The sequence below is a fragment of the Tursiops truncatus genome, chromosome 1 (assembly GCF_011762595.2).
Source record: "Tursiops truncatus isolate mTurTru1 chromosome 1, mTurTru1.mat.Y, whole genome shotgun sequence".
NCBI lineage: Eukaryota > Metazoa > Chordata > Mammalia > Artiodactyla > Delphinidae > Tursiops > Tursiops truncatus.
Window position 1 is genome coordinate 34866428 of NC_047034.1, and position 26505 is coordinate 34892932.

The 26505-nt window shown below is 41.3% G+C and overlaps 1 protein-coding gene across 9 annotated transcripts in view; it reads left to right on the forward strand.

Annotated features, from left to right (window-relative positions):
• The window catches only part of SRGAP2 (SLIT-ROBO Rho GTPase activating protein 2), a 237761-nt gene that overhangs the window by 102006 nt on the left and 109250 nt on the right, over nt 1–26505 (forward strand). For all 9 annotated transcript variants that reach the window (XM_033852663.2, XM_033852657.2, XM_033852660.2 and 6 more), the window contains one exon: nt 19360–19522. In XM_033852663.2, coding sequence (XP_033708554.1) covers nt 19360–19522 — 163 coding nt within the window. The remainder of the gene's footprint in view (nt 1–19359; nt 19523–26505) is intronic.

A 26505-nucleotide genomic window follows, 5' to 3' on the forward strand; every position in this document is an offset into this window, starting at 1 on the left:
CACGGGCTCTAGGCGCACAGGCTTCAGTAGTTGTGGCACGCAGGCTCAGTAGTTGTGGCTCGTGGGCTCTAGAGTGTAGGCTCAGTAGTTGTGGCGCACAGGCTTAGTTGCTCTGTGGCATGTGGGATCTTCCCGGACCAGGGATCAAACCCATGTCCCCTGCATTGGCAGGCGGATTCTTAACCACTGTGCCACCAGGGTAGTCCCGACTGATGGGATTTGGGTTTCAAGTAATCTTGGCAACACAAAAAAAAGAGGGCTGTGAAGTTTCTTTTGGACTTGGGTGACTGGTAAATTAATGGTGCCTTTAATAGAAATACCAAAGTTAGGAGAAGGAGCTGTTTTTGAAGGTCTGGAATATGAGAAATTTGGTGTTTGGTTGTTAAGTTTAAGACATCAGAAGGATATTGAAGCTGAAGTATCTGTAATTGACAGAAAATGAATAGCTGTATTCAGGGCTAAAGATCTGGACCATATTCAGAGCTAATGTGTGGGTTGTTGGTAGAGAGTGGGGCAAGTTCATAGAGAGATAATGGTTGAGGCTGTGGAAATGTTTGATTTCCAACAGTAAAGGTTTTAGGAGTTAAAAGAGGGGACGATTCTTTGTATTGTCTGTGGTACTCAGATTGCAAAGGGTGAAAAGGGATTTAAGAGATATATTTATTTGTGTATTCATTCAGCACACATTTGGGGGACCTAATTATATACAGACATTGATCTAGGTACTGGGGATAGGAATAAGACACTATTCTATTCTCACTAACATTAAATTAGCAGTATATTAAGGAAATACACATGGAAAGTAAATCTGCTTATTTGCCTGATTATGAGTGTGGAACTTATTGGAAGGGATGTGAGGGAGGGAGCGGCACTCAGGTATCCCAAGAATCTGGTAGATGTTCGACCTGCAATACTCCTTTCAGTGGGAGGTTAGGTACACAGTTAATTAAAGAGAAATTCTTGTAGTGTCCATGTTCTTGGCCTTGGGCCCAGTGTTTGAATGTGCACAGTCTCTGCAGTTACATCACCTATTGCTGATGGATTTCTCCTCTGGAGTTGAGTTCACAGTTGTTCATCAGCCTCACAGGACAGCATTGGGTTGAAAAACAGAGTCAGCTGGCCATGGAGAATGTTATAGCTGTGATTGCAAATCAGAAAAGAGTGGAGGACCAGAAAGTTCCTCTTTGAATATGGGGTGATTTTGAGGAGGGAAGTAGGAGGAAGCCTGAAGCTGCCAGAAGGAAGAACCCCTTACTTCCTGGGACCAGTGTGTCACTCATTCATTTTGGACGTATTTGGGAGTTGTTTGTTCCTTCAGGGAAGGTTTTGCCGAGAATTAGCATCTAGTGTTGAGCAAAGGTTGGCTTCCTTTTGCCATGGCTCAAGCTGACTTTATTTAGAAACTAACAAAAGGCCTGTTGGTGAGTTTTTCACTGGCCCAGTCCATATAGAACTTTCAGTGGTGGTTGGGTCCTTTTTGGAAGAGTTGGGAGGTCTCCTCTCATGTGGACAAAAGAGGATAGAAGCAACACAGGCACTTTGGGGAATCAGCAAGACAGAGTGGTGGCCTGTCTTTTGAACAGAGAAAGAATTCATTTGAAAGCTCTTTGGGAGGCTTTACAGCTTAGCAGAAAAAGCTGAGAGCTTTAATCCAGACAAATTTGGATCTTCCGCTTACAGCTGTGTGACCTTGACCAAGTCACTTAACCCCTTTTCGCTTCAGTTTTCTCATCCTTGAAATGTGGAGAATAATGCCTACCTTGAAGAGTTGTTCTAAAGATTAGATATAATATATGTAAAGTACTAGCTGAGTGCCTATAACTTACTAGATGCTCAAAAAATGGTAGCCGATCTAATTATCATCACCACAGAAGGAATATAGCTGTGATTGTCAAGATCACAGACTCTGGAACCAGATTTTCTGGGCTCTGATCTTGGATTTTCTACTTACTAGCTGTGTGATTTTACAAGAAGGTTGTTAGTTGCCTCAGTTTCCTCATCTGTAAATTGTGGATAATAATAGTGTCTACCTCATGGAGTTGTTATGCTGATTAAACAAATTTTAATATATGTGAAGCCCTGAGACAGTGCTTGACCTAGAGTAAATGTAAGTAGCAGTGACAATTTTTCTTGTCCTCAGGAGTTGGGACCAAACATAGCTATACCAGGTAAAACACTAGTAGATTAGATTCACCATTTATTCCCTGCACACAGTTAAGCGTTCTTAAGCCTGGCCCTAGGTAATAGTATGTCAGTCTCCATTCACTTCAGCGACCCCCATGGGCCCTCCCGAATGACAGACTCTTCCTGCCCCTTGATTTTTATGATATGGCTACATTGGGAGGAAATACGCAATTCAGTGACTCTATATAATTGTATGTCCAGTTCTTATAAAAACTCAGCAGTTGTATGTTTTGTCCTATACGGTGTCTTATTCACAAGGTGTCGTGAACTACCTTGAAGCAGGTCATTAACCCTGGCGTGTTATTTTTAGATCCAGGCTCATAATCGTCAAGAGGAAATTTGTCTTACAATCACCCTCGGATGTCCTTGTCCTCACGGAGTTAGCACTAATTGCCAGGTCATTAAAGATGCAGTGTTGAGACCCACAGGTCCCAACCGCGCCCCAGGGGAATAAAAGAATGCCAGCCCTGTTCAGCCTCCTGAGCGGCCACCGTCACGACCAGCAGGCCAGGGCAGCACAAATCTGTCATGAGCATAACAGACTGTGGTTTACAGGGTTGTCTGTCTCATGAGGCCACACAGAGGCTTACAAGCTTCTGCATAAATGGCTTCATATCATCCTTTTAGGGCAGGGAATGATAGAGGGCAGGTCGGGAGCAAAACATGCTTTTATGCACAGTTGGGAGGATGTTGGAGGCTGGGGCATTCCTGTGTCTTGCTGGCTGTGCCGTCAGAATGTCACCAGGACACACCTTGGGCTTTCAGCTTGCCAGGGGCACAGCCCTGGTGATCATGTCCCTTAACAACAGTGCTGGGCTCAGGGAACTTTTAGTATTCATTTTCTGGGCTCTTGTAAGTCCATAATAATTCCACAGTAGACACAGGAAGCAGTGTGCGGCAAGTTCTTTAATTTTCAGAAATTCATAGCCAATTAAGTGAATTGACTTGGATCCAGTTCTTTTTTAAAGGCAAAAGCCATGTCATCTTTATTGGGAGCTGACTGTGTTAAGTGAGAGGGTTTACAAGATAAGAAGAAAAGACAGTCTCTGCTATAAGGACGCTCATAATTGATATGGGGAAAAATCAGACAGGCTGGGAGAGAATAATAAGCACACATGTGCGCATGGGCACACGAATCTAAAAATAGGACCCCGTGTAAAGCAGGTTTCAGTAGTCACCGGGAAGGGAGGGGAGGTGGAGGGCTCGGGAGGCACTCGTGCTTGGCTCAGCCAGGGAGAGGTAAAGGATAGCAGTTATGTTCTCAATTAGATTTGGTCCCAAGTTAATTGAAGTAAAGACTTTAATATCTAACTTCTGTGCTGTACTGAGGTATCATGCTGTGAAGAGAAAGAGAGTCATGTGGGAAGAGCTCAGTGTTAATGAAGGATTTAGGGAGAATAAGAAAAAAGTAGGGTTTGGGTTTTTCAGAGTTGAAATCCTTTCCAGAGTCTCCTGCCCTTATACACCTCCACCGATCATTGGATCATTGCCCCTCAGGTTTTAATTCAGGGAAGATTGATGAGCACAGCTCTGCTTCCTAACATGTTTTGGGTACAGCTAGTTAAAGAATCAGGATTAGAAAATGAATCGAACAAACTAGGATTATCTTCAACGGGAGGATGCTGAGCTGTTGTTTGCCGATTTCTGCTTAAGCAGTTGGGACAGGGCATCCTTGCGTGGAATTCAGACATCCCTCCCTGGCAGCCTCTGTGTTAAAAGTAGAGGTTGCAGAACAAGTCTGGCAGCTCTCAGCCTGAACCCTTGTAAACAACAGATGTTCGTAACTAAGTTCTGGGGGTGGGGGTGGGGGTTTCTGTTGATGCTTGAAATTCTTTGAATTTACAGGCAGCATCTCGAGGATTTAGCAAAAGGAGGAAGTTGTACAGAATCCATGCCGCAGCGTACAGGTGGAAATGATGCCTCAAACATTTCCTTTGGAAGACAAAAGCACAGGCATTGAGTGGACTCTGAATAGAAAGCAAATAAACCCAGGAAGGCAGGCACAATTAAGAAAGGTTCAGTTTCTTAGGTTTATTGACTTTCTGCCCTTCTCCCCGCCTGTGCCCCGCCCCCCTCGCCTTTTTATACATGGACTAGATTTGTCAGCCACCTCCTTGCTTCTGTTTTCTCTGGTCCTGCGTGGAAATGTGTGCCCTTCCCTATCACTGAGTTCTACATATACTATGCGTGCACACGCTCAGGTAGGTGTGCGGCACATTCTTCCATTAGCACCTCCTGAAGCCATTCAGGTGCTTCTAGTATACGGATTAAATGGTATTGTTCGGGGCTTTGTCTTAGATGCTAACCTGATTCTTGCACATTCTCAGTGTTGGTTTTGCCAGGTCTCCTTTACATCATTAACTGGAAGTGAATGAAGGTAATGTGGCTTACAAAGAATTCAGTGATGCCTCTTTTTTTTTTTTGTCCTCACCCTACTCCCGGCCCCCAGATACACATACTGAGTTTCCAGACGGCTGATGAATGATTAGGAAACCTACTTTACAGCATAGTTCAGGGAAGCCATATGGAAAAAATATATATAATACAAAAAATATATATATAATGTAAAAGTGATTTATCAGATCTGGACCCGTTTTTGAGCCATTCTAGCCAGAAAGAATTGGTTTGAAAATCTTGGATAAGGTTTCTTGCTTATTATTTTGGGGACTGAGAACATCCTTGTGCTATTATTTCTTCTGAAAAACAAGTCCACTCCTGGCCCTCTTGTGAATTAGCATAGAAAGTTTTGGTGAACACCAATCCTACTATGCAAGGCTCACTTATTCTTTCAGCAAACATTTATTCAGCACTTATTCTAGAGCTGTTCTAGGAATTAAATATGCACAGAAGACTAAGCCAGTATTCTAGCTTATAGAAGTTACCAGTTAACGTGAAACATTTAAGGTTGTATATATAGGCGTGTGTGAATGTGTGTGTCCTAACAGATATAGAGTTCAAGACTGAGGAGCCAGAATTGTAGAGGGACCTTTTTAGTCACCTGTATTACATGTGATTCAGTAATAGACACTCGGCTGCATCTTCATCATCAACAGTGATCAACAGGTTCTGACAGGTGCTGGGGTCACGAAGATTTATAGGACCCAGCCTCTGCCCTCAGGAGGCTCGTTGTGTCATGTGGAACACAGAAGGTTTATACGAAGAAAGATAACACAAAGTAGCATATATTTACTGCCAAAGGAAAGAAAGATGGGAGAACTGATACCCTTTTCATCCAGAATGGGATCTTTAATTTTTTTTTGGACATAATTTTAGACTTACAGAAAAATTGCAATAGGTCAGAGAATTTCTGTATACCATTTACCCAACTTGTCCAAAAATGTTAACATATTAACATTTGCTTTATATTTCTCTTTCTTTCTCTCCATATACAACTCATGCACATACATATTTTGTTTTTATGAAACACTTGAGCATAAGTTACAGACATGATACTCCTTTAATCCTACACACTTTAATGTGTATTTACGAAAAATAAGGTTGTTCTCTGACCCAATGGTAGTATAGTTATCAAAATCAGGGTGTACATATTGACACAATAATGTTATATAATCTACAGACATTCAGATCTACCATTTGTTTCAAATATTTTCTTTTTGGCAAAACAAAGTCCAAGATTATGCATTTCATTCAGTTGTCTCTTTAGTTTCCTTTAATGCGGAAAGATTTCTAGGTCTTTCTTTGTATTTCATGACATTGACATTTTGGGGGCGCATTCAGCCCAGCTATTTTGTAGAATATTCTCTAATTTGATACTTCTGTTAATGTCTAACATTTCTTTATTCAGGTTATGTACTTTGGGCAGGAATACCGTAGAAGGGATGTTGTATTCTTCTCAATATACCATGTGAGGAGGCACTTGTCAATGATTTGTCCCATTTGAGACCAAGTAAATATCATGTTATTCTTCAAACCTTATACCCACTAGTTTTAGCATCTATTGATGATTCTTGCTTGAATCAGTTATGACTATGATGGTTACCAAATGGTCATTTTTCTAGTTTCCATCATTCCTTCTACATTTATTGGTTGGGATTCTACTGTAAGGAAGAGGTTTCCATCTCCCTCTATATTTGTCTGGTGGTTTGTTTGTTTATATCAATGTGGACTCATGGATTCTGATTTTATTCAGTAGTTTATAATCTTTTAACATCTTTATTTTAATGCTCATATTGTCCCAGATTTGGCTAGTAGAGTCCCTGCAGGCTGGTTCCTGTGTCCTTTTGATATGCCCCCATCATTCTTTGAGTACTTCTTATACTTCCTGGCGCAACAAGATGTTCTAGGTACATCTTGTATTTTCCTTGTTTCACCTCTGGAGCCATTTCTTCAAAGAGCCCTGGTTTCTTTTAGTGAGGAATGGTATTTAGAAACCATGGGTGCTAGGTGTGCTCTTTGTTACTGGAGTACCATTGTTTATAGTCCCCTTCAGCAGACAGAGGTAGTAAATAGATGTATGTATGTGTACACACATTTACCCACATACTTCTATATCAATTTCTCTATCTGTCTATGTGTTATCTATATTGAAGCCTATGAGTTCACATCGATATCTTCAATTCCAACCAAATACTACATGTTTTATTCTATTTTCTCCCCTTTCCATATTTGTAGCTCTGTTCTCTGAACACTGAGAAACCTGGTACCCATTATCCATAATATATTTATTTAATCGCTCATTCCTAGAGTATACACAGAGTTTCAGAATTGCTAACCCATGCTCTGAAACAGGCATGACTACTACTAACTAGATTTCAATACTGGTTTGAAATTTTTTTGTTTTTGTTTTTAGCCTTGAGGACCAAAACACAGTGTTCAAAAGTCCAGACAAAGCATACACTGAGGACCATCCTGTGGACACCCCCCACCCCCCCATCCCTGGGCCTGCTGTGACTCTGGGAAAGCCATTTTATGGATTGGGACCCTTGCTGCTTTCTCCTAAGACTACTCCTCTCCTGTTCTCCCTAGCGTTCTCCGTGATCACCTCCGTTGCATTTAGGGAACCAAGAATCTAGCTTTCATCTCAGTTCTAGGCTGTGATTGTGAGGACTGTTTATCAGTAGTTCATGTAATATGCTTGATGTAGGACCTTTGGATGAGCTCCATCTGGTCCCTCAGAGGTGAAGCCTCAGGGCACTGCTCATTGACACATGAACTTGTAGAATTTTCAGCCCTGTTTGCTAACTCCCAGTTCTGATGGGTCTGCTGCTTCTCCTCCTTGGCCTTCTTCACTCAGATGCCCTGGCCTCTCTAATAGCTCTTTTGCATCATCTCTGACCTGGACATTTTCTCCTCTCTGTCTGGGGATGGCTTCCAGATTCCCCTTCCTCTGCCCCATTTAACCCTCTTTCCACACACTCATTTTATTTCTCTCCTTCCTCCAGACACATATAACATGGTCAGCGCTGCTGATTCCAGCTGTTCTGAATCTTGCCTACAGCTTAAGTTCAAAAACAGATGGACCCAAAGCATCCTAGATGCTGTGCCAATATCCACCACATGAAAACAAATTACTGAAAAGCATCAGGGAATTTTAGAATAGTTTTGAGGTTTGACTCTCTGTCTTCTCAGTGGTCCTCCCTGCCCGCTCCCCCATCTCCTCCCGCCCCCTCCCATGTTATATCTTGCCACCCTTACGTCTCTTCTCCATATGCCTCGTTTGGCAAGGGCTGGTTTCTAAAACCTTAGCCCCTGTGTTCACCCTCTCTATATGCAGATAGCTCTAACCATTGGAATGAGACTGTGTTGACAATCAGGCTGGGTTGTTGCTCTTTTTCTAATTGTTTTTGCCCTTTTTGAATCTTCCATCAAGGACTAAGGAATTTCTGTCCTTTTGGTCACGTAGAGAAAGTGAGGCTGCGTCTCTCTGTCTTTAAATGTGGGTATTGACAGGTCAGAGAAGTCGCTAACTTGGGAATAAAGTATATGTTCCTCTAATGACCTTATCAATAGGGGTGCACAGTGGTGCCAGTCCCACAGGCTGCCCCTGCGTATTCTAGACAGGGAGCGTGTTCCTCAAGTAGCAGTGACATTGTGCCCACACCGTCGCTTTCAGAATCCTTATTCTTGGAATTTGCCATCAGCTTTCTCCTAGTGTTCTGTAGAACATTGTTTAACTTCAACATTTCTAGTCACCCTAAACATAAGGGGAAGGGAATCAGCATGGTGGAGCCACATATCTTACAGGTGCATCTTGCAGACACTGGCTGTCGTTTACAGAGCATCAGGAGAAAGCTGTTGGCATAGTCCAGTAATATCAGGCATCTACTGTGACCAGAGTATTAGACCCTGTAGGAAATGTCCCCAAGAGAAGTCCTCAGGGACCCCTGACTCATGCAAAGTAAGATGTGTATGTACATAACATCCTCCTCCCTCCCTCCCTCCCTCTATCCCTCACTCCCTCCCTTCTTTCCTTTCTCCCTCTTTCTCTTCCTTCTTTCGAGGTGAATACTTTGAAGAAATCCTCAGATTCTCAAAAGGGTCTGGGGTGTGTAATCACCCCCCCAAATATCTTATATTGCAAGCTGGAATACAGACATATGTATATTTTAAAATAAATAACTAACAACAACATTTTTGTAAAACAAAACCTAGGTATCTTTGCTCTATGTGATGTACTCTGATATTTTCCACTTTGTTCTGTGTTATTCTGTTCCATTGTTTTCTGTTTCATTTTCTGAAAAATGCTAGCTGGTGACCTGCTAAGTTGACTTTTTTTAACCCCACTAATGGGTTGTATCCCCCAGTTTGAAAAACATTGCTTTTAAGAACATTGGTTCTTAAAATTTTGGTGTGCATAAAATAACCTGGGATGGGTATTTAAAATGCAGACTCTTGAGCCTCACTCCACTTGTAGCAAATCAGAATCTCTGGCAAGAGGGGCACAGGAATCCAGATTTTAAACAAGCACTACAGGTGATTCTGATGCAAGGTGAGTTGGGGTCCTGAACACTCACACTTAGAGAAACTACTCTCTTATGGACTTAGGAGTGTGGCTGCTCAAGGCTTCAGGTCACACACTTGCCTGGAGATGGTAGATATTAGTGAGAATCACCTGAATCCAGACTGAAAATTTTCCCCTTACAGAGTGATCCTGGTCACCCACACTCATTCCTGGACCTTGCTGTCCTTTGATCGTCCTCTTTTCCTGATATCTGCTATGGCCCTCATGAAGGCAGAGAGGGAGTTAACTGAGGCCACAGAATAGGGAGCGAAGGAACTGAAGGGTCATTTTACAGAGTGGCTGGGGTGTGGCTCAGCCCTCCAGTAGGTGACCACAGCCAATCCCAAATTAGAATTGGGTGGGATTCAAAACTACTTTTCCTATTCACTTGCCTTTCATGTGTAACCACATGCAGTGTGTCAACATGCTTCCCGGCGCCATTAGGCACCAGCAGTTTTGCTCTCTCTGGGTTCATGGACCCTTGGTATTCCTGTTATGTGTTGTCTTAGAATAGCTCTGTGCTCTGGGGCTTGGGCAGCTGAGCATTGCCCATTAACTCTTTCAGCACCAGTGCTTTATAGATGCTAAGAGCATCTTAGTTGAAATAGAGCAACAACCACAATAAAATAAGAAAATGATTGCTAGTCAAGACACCTGGTTCCTTGCCTTGTTCTGCCATTATCTCTGTGACTCCAGGCTCCCTGAGCCTCAGTTTCCTCACTTAGAAAATGACAAGTTTGTTCTAGACTCTAGACCATCTTGAAAGGCCCTTCTAGCTCTGAAATACCAGGATACTATTTTTTTTAATTAATAAATTATATTTATTTTTGGCTGTGTTGGGTCTTCGTTGCTGTGTGTGCGCTTTCTCTAGTTGCCACGAGTGGGGTCTACTCTTCGTTGCGGTGCGCAGGCCTCTCATTGCAGTGGCTTCTCTTTTTGCAGAGCACGGGCTCTAGGGCACACAGGCTTCAGTAGTTGTGGCACATGGGCTCAGTAGTTGTGGCTTGCGGGCTCTAGAGCGCAGGCTCAGTAGTTGTGGCGCACAGGCTTAGTTGCTCCACGGCATGTGGGATCTTCCCAGACCAGGGCTCGAACCCGTGTCCCCTGCATTGGCAGGCGGATTCTTAACCACTGCACCACCAGGGAAGCCCAGGATTCTGTTTTTTATACCCTCTGGTGTTTCTCTTTGCACTTTAAAAGTCTTCCCTTTAAAGCCTCTCCTAGGTCTCCTCTCCACAGGAGATTCACTGAGGTTGGGAATTTCCAGAGAACCAGATGATAAATTAATAGCAACAACATGTTTTCCTATTTAGTGCACGGACAAAGTATGAAATTGATAAAGCAAGTTCATTGCAACTTGGGTAATAAGGCCTGGGAATTTGGGGACATGTTTGTCTTTTTAGACATGACTCTAGCTACTTTGTTTTGTGTGTGTAAATACATTGTATGGACTGCCAAGTAATAACATAGCTATAACAATAATAACACATGATGACGATACTGATATGTAGGTGTAGAACATTTTATGATTTTTTTTTATGGACATTACCTCATGTGATTTGATCTTCATAATAGCCATGTGAGTTGGGCAGGGCAGGTCTGCTGTCCCCATTTATTTTTTTTTAAGTAGATGAAGAAATGTTGAGGTCCAGAGTGCATCTGTGACTTATCCAAGATTACCTGGCCAGCAAGTGGCAGAATTAAGACTAGACTATAGGTCGTAAGCATGGTTCAGAGTGCTTTCCACAGAATACCACCTTGCTGAGATGGGGTATCATTGTTCATCCAGAGTCCTTATAGACCAGTAGAACTCAGCAACCGACTAACCTGGAAATTGACCAAGGCGTCTTTTACTCCACCCGTCCCTTTAAAATTTTGCCAGCAAATGTCGGCATGGTTAATAATATGCTGTAATTTACAGCACACAAACCAGTGGGTGAACAAATTCAGTCACTCAGCAGCCTCCCAGATTCATGCTGCAGTAGTTGATTAGGCAAGATTAATGGAGGCCGAAGATATTAACTATTCATTAAATGAATTGTCTTACTGTGCTCTACATTTAACAGGATTTCTGTGGCTGTGATATCTGTCATTAGTGGATAATGATTAACTACCCAGCCATTGTTGGTGATAGACGTTCATCGAGTATTCCAAACTATCCCCTGTCCTCAAGAGGCTTCCTTCCAGTAAGCAAGATAAATATCAGAATAACACATGAGAACTGATAATGATGCAGGCCGCAGACCTGATGACTATTTAGACTTCATTCCATGTAGCTCTATAGTTTCACAGAACCAAATCATTTTACTTTATTTCTCCTTTCTCATTGTTATCATGAGCCAAGTAAGGAAACATATTGTCTCATTAATGGGTATTCTGGAGGGGGAGGTCTGAATCTTAGGGATACCCTTTCTTCTCAAGTGGCTTGTTGGTACTTGACATGCTAAAGGACCATTTGCCAGGCAAGAGGAGTTACTGGCTGTAGATCAAGCTTCTCCACTCCTGCCTGATGCCTGAGAGATGCTTGCTCCCAAGGTAGTGGTTACTGCTTTGAAGATGTGTGTGGATTTCTGAGTGACATCATTCCAGTTTGGCACAAACAGGTATTTATTTTTCTAGAATGAACTACCAGGAGTAAGCCAAACTATCTGTCTCAGTCATCTCCCAAAATTTCATTCATTAAAAAAATCTGCTAACACATCTGCATGTATTTTTTTCTTTCTGTGTGTTTGTCATGTGCTATAATTACTTATGGGGTTTCTGGTGACATCTTAATTAACTACAGAAGAAAAAACTGAAGATATAACTGTAGAGTTGTTTGCAGGTTATTCTATGGAATATGTGGATCTAACTTAATGTAGATGGTTATAAAATCTTTTTAAACTGAGAAACATATATGACTCTTTTGTTCCTTGGTCATCAATCACATGTCTTTTGCTCTTGCTATGATATTTCATTTTAATTAAGTGAATTAGTCAGCTCAGACTTTTGAAAGATCACAGCCTATTTGGGGGGGTGGTTGACAGGGGAAATTTTAATACATAAGTAAATTTCTAGGCCCTTAGTTCTATGGATCATATTGGCATAGTTTTTGTTCTCCAGCATTTTGGTTGTACTCAGAGTACACAAGGAGGGTTTAGTAACCTCTTTGTTTGTACCTCCCTATAGTTCTGAGAATGCTAGTGGCAGGACACGGGATATAAATGAAGGGAAGGACCCAGGTCTGCGGAAGCCATGAATGGGCTGGTGGGAAGGTAGATCTTCTAAGTCAGCCAAATCAGGGTTTCATGATGGGCCATCCAAGCCAGTGTACACTCAAGCATCAAGACTGGGGTAGGATGTGGGTTATAGCTGATCGACAGTTTAGGAGCAGGAAAGTCATATCTTGGATCCAGGAGGTCTGTAAACATGGGAGAAGCAGGTCAGAAGCAAGAATTTTTCTCCCTTTAACCCTCGTGCCCAGAACAGTGCCTGGCACATAGTGGTGCTCAATCAGTATTTGTTGAATGAATGAACGAAATAAGACTTTAGAGATCGGGGACTCAGAGAAGAAGGCTGGACAATAAGCTGTCAGAAATCTAGGCAAGAAATTGGGATGGAAAAGCTTCAAATCTTGTGTCGACCCTGGCCCCCCGCCCCCACTAAACCAAGTCTCTTCTCACGGGGTCCACAGAGCTGTCTTGAGTGAGCCTCTAACCTTCTCTCGCCATGAACATGGGATGGGGTGGGGGGTGCTTGAAGGGCAGGCCAAGTCTCTCACCTGACATAAATTGATGGAGATATTTCCATTTCGCTTCTACAATGGCTCAGATTTGGGAACCACTCCCAGTTCTCTGACCTGACTCAGAGGAACCTTGGCCCTACAGTCATTCAGGAAATAGTCATTAAGATGTCAGACACGTGCTAGTCCAGTTCTCAACTTCAAAGCAGATTCCTAAGCTCCCGGATCTTGAATATGCCATTATCCCAAGGGTGTGGCTGGGCTCCTTGGAACTAATCCAGAGCCACAAGAATTCCATTTCCATACAGCTCTTCCCCCAAATCTGATTATAGGGGACAGTTTAGACTATTTTGAGTAAGGTGGGTACACCACTGCTTGAATCCTTTCTAATCATCTGTCTAGGCTACTGAAGACAATTTGTGGTATTAACTTGTCCCTGAAAATTTGAAAGCTGGTTTCTCCATACATAGAATATACATTTTTTTTGCCTTTGGCCCTTTTTTCTTTCTGTCTCTGAACTCTCCTACTCTGATCTCATTGCTGGCAAAACTGAAGCTGTAGCTGTGATAAGCCCAGGGAAGTGTGCCTGCCCCCTCCCTGCCTGCCCGCCTGCCTATCTTTGAAAGATACCTCCAGGCTGCCACTGTACCACTGGGTCACCCAACCAGCAGCAACTATTATAGGCAGAATCTTTTTCAAGTCAGTTCTCACCTTGGTGATTTTTTTCCCCTCCTTCTTTTAACACCTTCCGCAGCAAATCCCAACCATCCTCTGGCTTATCTGGGTCAGCAAGGGTCTGATTTTATGCATGGCACTGTCAAGCCATAAATCCGCTGCGGCTTTGCCTCTCTATCCAGCCGGTCTGCTTCTGTCAGCATCAGCAAAATGCATAATAGAAAAAGTAAGCCAGAAAGGCTAATAACACTCATCTGAATAAAGTAATCTCTTTGGCTGCCTCAGTTCACTTCATTTTAATCAAGGTACCAGGCAGGAATTTAGGTTTAAAAATCTAGCCTCCTCCTGGTCACTAGTTTCCTGTCCAACTATCACTAAATGATCCCTTTTATTTTTTTTTATCCTCCTCATAGTTGGGTACTCAATAATCTATATTGAATGATGTATTTGTTTAACTCATCTGGGTGTTTGTAGACCCTCACATGTATGTCTGTTTTTAAAAGTGAGAAGCCGCATTCTTCTTAGATGTATTGACATTTGCCATATTTATATACAGACTGACAGGTTTGATAGGAATGTTGGGAAAGGGGTCTCGGTGGAAGCTGCAGAAGCATCTAGGGTTCTGGCAATCTGGGCTCCCTTTGGCTTCTTTCCTGTCTACCTCAGCACAGTTTCCTGTGTGGAACGCAGGACTGATCCTTCCACCTTGCCCCTTGGCAGAAGGACAGTGGAAGATTAAATTCTGCTCTCCTGTTGGTATCTCCCTCATGTCTTCCCAGAGACTTACAGCTGCTTGCTTAATTGCCTGTTGCTGCGGTCTGATCCCAACCATTATTTGCTGAGGGCTGTGCATTTGCAGCAGGCTGAGCTCTTGGCCCTGACCCAGGGCCGGGTGAGGAGCATGTTGGAAATTGATGAATGCTGAATCCTAGTTTGTTTGGAAATAAAAATAATAATATTTCTTCACATTTGTATAGTGCTTTACATTTGAGCCACACAACAGCCCCATGAGGTGGGCGAGTCAGAGACCATTGGCCCAAAAGGAAACATACCTCAGTAGAACAATGCAGAAGCTCAAGCCATCCGGTAATGCCAGGCTTGTGTCATGCAGCCCATCTGCAGAGCTGTGAACATAGTCATCATTAATTAAATGGCACCTTAGGCCAGGAGAGCGTGCTGGATTTTACAGTCATGCTTTGAAGATCTTTGGGGAGCTAGATGTACAACAACAGGACATGTGTCCATTTTATAGATGAGACAACTGAAACTGAACAGAGGGGAGATGGAAAAAAGGGAAGTGTTCTGTCAAGGCCAATTTGGACCTTTATGGAGTTAGCTCTTCACCTTAGGTATTTTATTATTTATTTATTTATTTAGTAGTACACGGGCCTCTCACTGTTGCGGCCTCTCCTGTTGCGGAGCACAGGCTCCGGACGCGCAGGCTCAGCGGCCATGGCTCATGGGCCCAGCCGCTCGGTGGCATGTGGGATCTTCCCGGACCGGGGCACGAACCCGTGTCCCCTGCATCAGCAGGCGGACTCTCAACCACTGCGCCACCAGGGAAGCCCCGGGTTTAGCTCTTTTAGATCATTTACAATGATCATTCTGTGGATGCATAGTTGGCTCGTGACTTTCTGAGCCTCCTTTTTCTCCTGGTTTTTTTTTGACTCCAGAGTCATTCCCTCTCAATTACAGTATTACGTTTTCTTGATCTTCCTCCTGAAAAAATGTTTAAGTAATAAAAATACTTCTGGATATTTTGTCTGCTTTTTAGGGATTAGTGTTTGAGGAGGTTTGCAGCTGTTCAGCACATGCCTAAGGGATGCAGACCCTTTTCTTTAAATGCCTAAGTATCACACAACCTAAGACTCTGTGGGTGGGGGAAGTAAGGAAACTGTACAAACAAATGATAGATGGAAAAGATATAAAGACAAATTTCAATCTCCTGACCAAACGAAGCTCTCTTGGCTCTAGCAGCCCCAAATAAAATCAGGCTGCAAAGCTGCTGAAGCAGGAAACCACTCTCGCAGAACCTTAATTTGCTCCCTATGAAATCACGTCTCGTTGACTTGCTCATTTTCCAGCCTGAAGTGTGTTTCGCCTTTGTTCACGGTGGCTGGGAAAATTGCCTCTACAGTGGAATTGTGTTCCCCTCCTACTGCATGCCCCACACCTCTCCTTCCCCACCACTATCCCAAAATAAATAAATGAATTAATTAAGACACCTCCGTTGGAAGGAGAAATAAGTCTGAGAAAGCATACAAACTCAAAGAGCCCAAAATATTGTATGAAAACTACAGTAATCGTAAAAAACTGGGAAACCCTGGGAGAAACAGACAACAGAGTCTAGTACTTTCTTTTAGGGCCATAGACTCCTTTTTTAAATTGAAAATCTTACATAGAACTCCCATATATGCAACAGATCAAAGCAGTGTTTCATAGGTGTAAATCTACTTTTAAAGTGCCAATTTATAAAGAGTACTTATTACAGAGTTAATCAGTAGAAACAATGAGGCTGGGTTTATGAACCCAGATTATGAATCAGAGTTGCAGTTTTATATCAGTTTCAGCATCCAAGTTATTTCAGGTTCTGGTTTGGGTTGCTCGATATCAAGAAATCCCGACTCATGCAGACTAGTTGTCATAATCTTGAGATAGTTTTAAATTGATTTAGATGCTTGAAAAAGAAGGGTGTTTTCTGTTTTAAAGTTGAATCACTGACATTACCCAGAAGCTATTCCTATTCTCCTTCATCAATATTAATTGGATAAATGGAAATGTATAATAAGCTTTATAACAACTGATAATGAAATGAGATGATATTGAGCGTGTATATCCTTACTACCCAACTGTGGTCTACCATGAACTCAGCATAGGCCCCTAAGCCTTCTGTGGCACGTAATTGAACTTGGCCACTGTGTCTCAAATCATGTGCTCACCTGAACAGCTTTACTCAAGGAGGCACACAGGTTGAATTCAAAACTAAACCTGTGCAGAGCAGCATACATTCTGATCGATAACATGTTTTCCAGCAGTCTGGATACACGCATTGATTCTTTATTCCAAAGCTTGCATATAACAAAGCTCACCTCAGCAGCCCATGAGACATTGTGGTGGTATCTACTGCAGGGAAACTGGGTCCTGCGTCCTTTACATATTTCAGTGGGGGTTGTTCATTTGAATGGGTATATTACAGTTGTTTGAAACTGAAATATGATTCTCTGTAACTCCAGCATTTCTCAGAACACATTTTAAAGCTGCTGCTCCCTGAAACTAATAATGGCTGTCCCACCACATGCTGTAAGAATGGAAATAAATACATGTGGTAAAAGTTTTTGTAGCACCTTAGAAATTTTTAATAAATATATATTTATGAATGTTAAGTGATAAGGCATTTTAAAAGAGTCCCACTTCTGCCCATCCTTCTTAACTCATCTTTGTTTACTCAAGGGTCCCCTTGGTATTTATGCTCTGCATCACCTTGCATGGTATTGAACCGGTTTTGCCTCTCCTGCCTCACTTGTGATCTGATCTGTGATGTACATTGGTGAGCTAGGAGGCCCCTTGTTCATACCTTTAACCTTTTGTTATATTATAGGTCTTTCTTTGTCTCCCACACTGTACTGTGACATCAGCACTTTTATAACCACTAAAGCTCCTACTACTACTGTACTTTGTTCATTTAAGATACAAGTGTTTATATATTTATAAAATTGAATTGTAGTATGTTTTTATGTGTGTAAAGCACTCTAGGAGAAGAACAAAGAGGCACCACCAACCCACATTCATCTGCAAGAAACAGATTGAAACCATTTGTAAAGTTAAGGTCATGGGAGATCTGCCCTTTTAAAAAGCAAGTGTAATTGCCTGGTATATCCCATGCTTACTGAGGACATGGATATCTTGCCACCCCCCAAAAATCAGATTACTTAGGATTTTGTAACTGAGACTGATTTGGAATCAGTTTGAAAGTTTTCTTGCAGTGGAAATATCAAATATTGCTGAATGCTTGTGCGCAGGTCTCACCATTTTGAGTTTAGGATTGTTTCCTATTTACCTTTTTTTTCCCCCAGATGCTAGAAATTTTGAAAGGAGCGGACTAATTACATGTATCTCTCTCTCTTAGCTAGTATATATTTTTAATTTCCATAGAAATCTTTTAATTTCCCTAGAAAGGTAAGTGGATACAATTGTTCCCACAGTGGTCAGCACATACATGTTAGGGATTTTGACCACAGAAGTGTGGTGCCTGGGGCAGCGGGTCGGGGAGGAGTGCAGTTATAGAACAGTTTCAATTTGGACTCTAATATTCATTCGTTTGAAACAGCCTGCTGGTGCTGGTCAGACAGATATTTTGATTTAATGGTGTGTTCAGAAGCCAGAATAGGTGTGGCGGGATTATTTGTTAATAGTTACCTTACGACTGAACTGAAAGAGCCCTTCTAAGTTGAACTCCATGCTCTACAAGTCACAGGTGCCTGGCAGCAGGAAGGGAAGTGGTGCAGACTTGCTAACCAAGCCACTCTCAGCTCACTTTCTTTGCATTAAGAGTGTGTCTGTAGGGAGGGGAGAGGGGAAACGGGAACAAACTGGTTGTGATACTTTGCAGTGATTACAAGCATTCTCTTTTCAATTACAGGGCTTGTTCTTGAATGCCAGCATTGCCACTTTTTAGCTATGTGACCTTGAACAAGATATTTAACCTTTCTTAGTCCAACTTTCCTCATCTGCTGAATGTGGTTGATAACCCCCACTTCATCAAGTTTTGTAGAGTTCAAGTTAAACAACATGAGTATAGGGCCCAGCCATGGGCCAAGTATACAGTAAGCGCTTGATAAATAACCCCTACCTTCTGTTTCTCTCCTTTAAGAAGTCCAACTTGCAGATGTAAAACTTTGTGTTGCTTAAATTAGTGCTGTGAGCTGATTATGTAAGTAATCAATAATTCTTTTGGATCACAGCGATTTCAGTAGAAATGAACATCTAGGTTTGGTGCTTTACTGTTCCACTCAGGTTGTAGACATCTTTGGAACACATGTGTTCAGATACGGTTTATGCTCTTGGTTGTATGGGACATAGAAAATGGCTCAATCAATGAAATCTAACCTCTGTAGATGCGTTCTGTGAGGCTGAAGAGTTTTCGGTGACCTTTTTATGGCAAATGCCTCCACAGTTGTCTTCATTGAATCCTATGAGAGATGAATGTGTGGGGATTTATTTAGTCTGTAGTGTAGATTTTTGTCTAGAGACTAACTTTTCCCTCTAATCCTAGACAAAAACCAAATGATTTAGTGGTTGAAGTCATGGAATTTGGAGTTAGACCTCCTAGAATCATTCTAGTCAGCACAGAACTGTGGTTCTGGTCCCTGACTCCCTCTTACTGTCTCTGTGACTCCTTACTAGCTGTGGGCAAGTGACAACCTCTCTGAGTGTTTCTTTTTTTTTAATTAGTAAAATGGAGATAATGGTAGTTCTTTTTTGACAACAAAATGATGGAGCTTAGATGAGATAATGCATATAAAGATTTTACCAAGTTTCTAGAACATAATAGATGCTCAACAGATAATCCTGCTTCTTCTAATCCTCTTTCCCTCTTCCTCTCTCCTCCTTCCCCTTTTCATTATTCTTATTTTCTCCCTTTTTCCTCCACTGAGTTTTTAGAAAAAGAGAAAACTAGAGGTGCAATTTCAGGAAAGACATCTTTATTTCTGGTTGGGCTCTGATTGCTGCGATTTTGTGACATGGACTGTAGTCATAGATGTTGGCCCTGCCTGCTTACCAACACTGATTTTTTTTTTTTTCTTGCTGTTTCTCACAGGAAGGATCAAAATGTTCTCTCTCCAGTCAACTGCTGGAATCTCCTCTTAAACCAGGTGAAGCGGGAGAGCAGGGACCACACCACCCTGAGTGACATCTACCTGAATAATATCATTCCTCGATTTGTCCAAGTCAGTGAGGACTCAGGAAGACTCTTTAAAAAGGTAAATAGCTATTTCTAGTCAAAGACACAGTCTTGTAAATAAAAGAAAGAATATCTTATTGGCCCACTTAAAAGGCTTTCCATGGGTCTTGCCCTGCCATGTACTTATGGAGAAAAAATTTGAATTGGCTCTTTTTCTTCCTTTCTGAGTTGAATTTATAGTAGCCCTGAGAAAGTAACCATTTGCAAGGTACAACCCCAGGACTGGCAGCATAATTCATAATTTGCGTATATTAATAATGACTGTGTTTGGTTGATTTCCTAAGTGGTTTGTGAAGCTGTTGAGATGTGGAAACCTTCTGTGTCATTTCATGATTTATTCTTCTAGTTCATTTAGAAAATCCATGTATGTTTATGTTTTTGGTTTAGTTCTCTTTCCAAGTTCTCATCTTGGCCAAGGTGAACTCATGAATTTGGTTATTCTTATCATGACGTATCTTTGTCTTTGGGTCCCTGAATGCTTTCTTCCTCTTTTTTTTTTGGTACCCCAGGTGGAATTCAAACCCATCCCTGAATGCTTTCTGAAGCTCAGTTGTTTGTCACAAATCCTTGGGTGTATGTCGAAAAATTTGACTAAGGAAAAACTCAAAATTTATTGTGATAATCTTAAGAAATTTATACCAAATTCACCTTACCTGTCAGTAGTGGAACTAGCCTTTTGGAAACCCAAGAAGCTCTTTTCTAAGCTATCTCAACCTGAGCTCTTAATGGAGTCATTTATTTATGACTTTTGGTTACAAATGGTGGCAAAAGCCCCAACCATTGTACATGATATACCATGTCCAACATTCAAGCTCTGACATCCCCAGAAGACTTTTTAGAAGGTGAATAATCTTCCCACAATTGGTATGTAAAAAGAGGATATATAGAGGGCTATCATTGATTTCATATATAGGGAATTCACTGGTTCGCAGTTGACAAAATCCAGTGTTAAAATTTGATGCTGGGAGAGAATGGACTTCAGCAAATAGGACTGTGGTCGATAGTAGCCTTAGTTCTTCGTCAGTTTTCTAATTCTTAACATTAGGAAGTATACAGATCTCAGTACGTCTGGAATTAGAACACAATTTCTTCTGTTTATACCAGCATGAAAAAAGAACTGCTTTAGAATCGTCCATCTACATAGTTGCATCTGTGAAGGGGCTTTCCCTGTGTCTTACAGACAGGATATTAAGGGTACAATCATCTCAGAATGAAAAGAAGGAAGAGAAAGATAACTCCTTGCAGAGCTCACTAGCTATTTTTAGTGGCCCGGCTGTGCTCTCGTTGGGGCCATACTTGGTTTAGGGGTGAGGGTACTTTTCACCGTGTCCTCATGCTTCCCAGCATCTGCTCTAGCTTGCTTTTCATTAACTTGAATCATTCTGCAACACTTGGTGATGTTGTATGTGACTAAAATTAATGACTATAGTTAATAATACTGTATTGAATACTGGAACTATGCTAAGAGAGTAGATTTCAGGGGCTCTTTTCACACACACAAAAAAGGTAACTATGAGAGGAGATGATATATTAATTATATTGACTGTAGTAATCATTTCACTGTGTATGTGTGTATCAACTCATCTTGTTGTACACCTGAAATATATACAATCTTTATTTTTAAAAAACATATTTTTAAACCTATTTAGGTGGAACCTTGACAGTGATCAGATACCACTTCTCTACGATCCTGACAGCCACTTAGACTATCTTGAGAAGAAAAGGGGTTGATGGATAGTTCCCTCCTCCATTTTCTCTGTTCATCTGAGAAAAACTTTTATGAGACATTTTCAGCTATCTAGACTTCACCCAATCTCTCAGGTCCCTTTTCTCCCAGCTTCAGAAAGTTAGAGAAGAACCAAGCAGAGAGAGTTTTATAACCCCTCCAGATCTCAGAGATGTTTATGCCAAAGGCAGCCAGCTATCAAAGACATGTTCCTGGTTCCTCAAATGCCATTCACATTTCACAAAAAGCCTAAGTGCATGGCATGTATATAAGACATGGTGTATATCCCTACCCACTCATGAATGATATTCCTAGCTGTGGTCTAAGCATTGACCTCCTTAAGCCGTGCATTTCTATGCTGAGGGTGTAAGGAAGGATTTCTAATTAATCACAGGACTGTTTATATATTACATTTCGTTGAAGAAAAGTGCATGTATCATAGGCTTACAGCTAAATGCATTTTTACAAACTGAGCACACCTGGTAACCATCTCCCAGATCAAGAAACAGAATATTTCAGTACCCCCAGAAGTCCCCTCATGCTCCCTTCTAGTCACTGGGGTGTTGGGAGGGGTGGTCCCAACACCCAAGGACAACATCAGTCCAGGCTGTCCACAGCAGAGATTAGTTTTCTTTGGTTTCATACTTTATATAAATAGAATCATGCAGTGTGTACTCTTTTGTGTCTGGTTTCTCTCATTCATTATTGTATTTGTGAGATTTGTTCATATGGTTGTATGTTGTTACGGATCATAGGATTTTCTCTTGATCATTATAACTTTTCATCAGTTAAATTATAGCTGATTAGAGATATCCGTAGGATTGTCGAATAGCCAATGTTTACTATCCCACAGGGCTAATAACCTCTTTTTTCTCTCCCCTGGTGTCCAATGTACGCAGAGAACTCTAAGGTAGAAGCTGGCTTGGCTGATTGTAAGAATAGGTTAATTCTTTTTGGCTGGGCGAGAGGCTCTCTGCTTTCTAGTAATGGACAAAGAAGCATTTTCTCTCCATACCTTAAATTTTCAGTCTCTTTTGTTTAGAATATGTTGCACATGAAGAATTAGAATCCCACTGGTTGAGCTATAATAATCGGGTAAGAGAACTGAGGAATGTCCCTGGTCACCCTGGAAGTTATGTGAAGCTTTCTGGGGCTTACTTTATGCTATTAGAGCAGAGCCCTTCTCTAAGGGACCCTTTCCCTTCTGCTCAGCTTTGCCAGTAACTCTGAAACTCTGGACAATTACCTCTCTTTTTTATGCCTCAGTCCCCTCAAGTTTAAGGAAAAGTATTTGGGCTATACGACCTCCATGCTACCTTAGAAACCAAATACACTGTAATTGTGTGATGACAAAGGTGTCCTCCACTGAGGGCTTCCTTCCAGTTGTTGGATGACCTTTGTTAAATTGTGATAGGTAAGCTACAGTCCCCAAGATAAGAGTGAACAAAAGTGGGTCTGCGTATGGAGAGGCGGCTAGCTTAAGCAATGGAAGACCACATTTCTTAAAGAATGAAGCATTGTTTCAGATTCTATTATCTATGATGGCCAGCAACCAAGAGACACCACACTGAAATCCAAATATATAAAATAAATATACCTCTTATTTTACCTGTAAATTTGGTTCCAGTAGCAAAAGGAAAACCCACATTTCTCTGGAGACACAGGCTTCCGAAAAGATACCTTTGTTTCTGGTTCAGCTATGGACACCTGTGAAAATTTACCTGCGTTTTAGTGAATTTGAACCTGCTTGTCACTGGCAAAAATCACGGGTTTTCTTCCTTAAAAAAAATTTTTTTTAATCTATAAAACTTAATGATCCTTTGGCAAAGGCTATAATCATCAAAACCAAAATTTTTGGAACCCTTATGTGCCAGGTAATATCTTAGGCACTTTGTATGCATTATCTTATTCAATCCTTACAATAAGGTGGTTATTACTATTATCCTTCTTTTATGGAGGAAGAAACTGAGGCTTAGAGAGATTAAGCAAAAAAAGAAGTGAGACTAGTATATTTGAATACAGTCATCTGGCTCTAGAACCCAAGGTTTTCCACCTACGTGTTCTATTAGGCCTCTCTAGGTGTTGTATGCAGAGTAGAGAGTACTCTGGATTTTCTTGCTCTTTTTCATTGAATTCAGATATTTCACTTAGTTACAGAATTAACCTAATCTTTTCTTTAGCACTCAACCCTTCAAAGGGTCTGGAGGTGTTAAACATCAACATTGGGTTGTTTCTCCTACCTGGTGTCTGGACAAGCAGCTGGAAGTTGAGAATGAAATAGGGCAGCATGTTTTTCTCCCCAGGGGCAGAATCTCTAGTAAGAGGGAAACAAAGACTCATTAAATATGAGAACTGACCAAAAATCTGGCTCACAGCTAACTCAGCTAATTTGGGGATGTCAGGGTGGCTGCACAATTGGCCCTTCTATGCTACTGAACCCCCTTAAGGGATGCTCCCTGCTGGCCCTCTGGTTTGTGGTTATGTCTGCTGGGACATATTTTACATGTTGCATGAAGCCCTGGTAGAGACTCCTTTAGCTAAATATAACATCTAGAGAAAGTAACCTCCTGTCCACAGCTTAGAAACAGGCCCACTTTGTCTAGGACTCCAGGGAAAATTGTGCCTGTTTGGTGCTCCTGACATCTCCTTTCATGCAATGAAAGCTCAGTCTGTCTAACCCCTGTCGGAACCAAGGTCTGGGGAAATATTATTGCTGCCACCTTCATTTGTTTAATGTGGTGACTTCAAAAATGGGGGCCAAATACTGCCAACTCTGACTCCCAGCTCCATCTCGTCTCTGTGAAAGGCATGTTCTAAAGAATTCCACCAAGAATACAAATCATTCTTCTCACTTTCTCAGTTTAAGTTGAAATAAACTTGGGTGTGCTTTTTCCCACTGGGGAGAAGACAGTCCTGTCCTCTCCTCCTTTCACTTAGCTGGGGTACCCTAAAAGTACCTCCAACCTGGCTTTTCAAGTCACTGTTTCTAGCCCTTAACAGCTGCTCACACTTAGGCTTGGAAACCAGTCAATTCAGACAGTTCAAAGACTCTGAATCGCATTCTTCTTTTTATGGTATTTCAGGTAACTGTACTCCTGTTTTACCTTTATTACCCTAAGGTTCTATGGCAGAAAGTCAGGTTAAATTGAGAAAGCTAGGTCAGATTCCCAACAGACCAGTAGTTCTCAACTTCTTCTTTGCAAGAGAGTCACTTGGGAAGTTCTTAAAAAAAAATCTTTGTGACCTTGAAGAGACAAAGATTTCTTAGGATATAGAAAGCATGAACTATAAAAGAAAAATAAAAGGTAAAATGGACTTCATCAATTCTTGGACTTTTGCTCTTGGAAAGACATTGTTAAGAAAATGAAAGATAAGCCACAGACTGGGAGAATATATTTGCAATACATAGAACTCAATAATAAGATGACAGAATACACACATTTTTTTAAATAGGCAAAAGGTTTTAATAGACACATCACTAAAGAAGATATATATAAATGGCCAATAAGCTCATGAAAAGATGCTCAGTATCATTAATCATCAGGGAAATGCAAATTAAAACTATATGGAGATATGCAACATACTCACTAGAATGGTTACAATTAAAAAGACTGACAATACCAACTGTTCAGATGGATGGAATTCTCATATGTTGCTGGTGAAAATGTAAAATGGGACAACCGCTCTGGAAAATAGTTTCGCAGTTTCTTATGAAGTTAAATATGTACTTACCATATAACCCATCAGTTCCATGTCTAGATATTTATCCAAGAGAAATAAAAGTATATATCTACACAAAGACTTGTACCTGAATATTCATAATAGCTTTTGTTGTAGGCTGAGTAATGGTCCCACCCCAAAGATGTCCCTGTCCTAATCCCTAGAACCTGTGAATGTTTACTTTATCCATAAGTCTTTACACATATGATGAATTTGAGGATCTTAGGATGGGGATTTTATGCTTCGTTACCTAAGTGGGCCCTAAATGCAGTTACTAGTGTCCTTGTAAAAGGGAGGTGGAGGGAGATTACAGACAAAAGAGAAGGCCAGCCATGTGAGAGAAGCAGAGGGAAGCAAAGTCACAGAGAGAAGATGCTGGGCCACTGGCTTTGAAGATGGAGCCAAGGAATGCAGCTCTAGATGCTAGGAAAGGCAAGGAAACAGATTCTCCCTGAGAGGCTTCTAATGGAACTCAGCCCTGCTGATATCTTGGTTTTGGCCCAGTGAACTTGCTTTTGGACTTCTGACCTCCAGAACTATAAGACAATAAATGTGTGTTGTTTCAAGCCACCAAATTTGCAAAAATTTGTTATGGCTACCATAGGAAACGAATGGTAGTTAGTTTTGGCTATTTATTTATAATAATCCATCAACAGATAGGTAAGCATATTGTGGAAAATCATATTGTGTTACATCCATATATGAGCACTACTCAGCAATAGAAAGAAATGAAATGCTGATGGATACAATAATGTAGATGAACTCACAAAACATTATACTGATAAAAAGAAGCCAGACACAATGAGTACATTCTGTATGATTCCATTTATATGAAATTTTATAAAAGATAACCCTAATCTATAGTGATAGAAAGTAAATTAGTGATTGCCTTGGGGCCAGAGTGGGGATGGAGGATGACTGCCAAGGGACACAAGGGAACTGGGGGTTATGGAAATGTCATACAGTGTTCATTATGGTGGTGGTTACATAAGTGTGTGCATTTGTCACAATGTATCATAGTACATACGCAAAATGTATACGTTTTATTGTATGTAAATTATGCCTCAATAAAGTTGATTTAAAAGATAATTTAAAAAATACCACGCCAAGGCCCCACCTCAGGGCAATTGAATCATGTTCTCTGGGATAGGGCCCAGCTGATCCTTTCATATAGTCAGGGTTGAGAATCACTGCTGTAGATACTCTGGTTTCCATCTTGGGGAAACCCGAGAGCACAGCGGTACATCTGAAGCCATAAGATCCCATCTGTCTGTCTGTGAGCCATGTTTTCCCCTGCTACAGACAGTGTTGAAGCATCTAGGTCAGTTTGTCAAGGCAACCCATTATCGTTTCCCTGCTTTATTCTTGGAGGGTGAAAGAGGGTGAATCTGGCATCAGGTAAATAGTTCACACTTCAAGAATTAAGAAATGCAAGAAGGGTGCTGAGGAAGAAACATAAGAGGTTCAATTAATAGTTTTCTGCAGGGCCCTGAGGTGTTAATGTCCTTTTCCCAGGAGATCAGTCACAAGAGAATTGACATGACCAGTCAGATTTC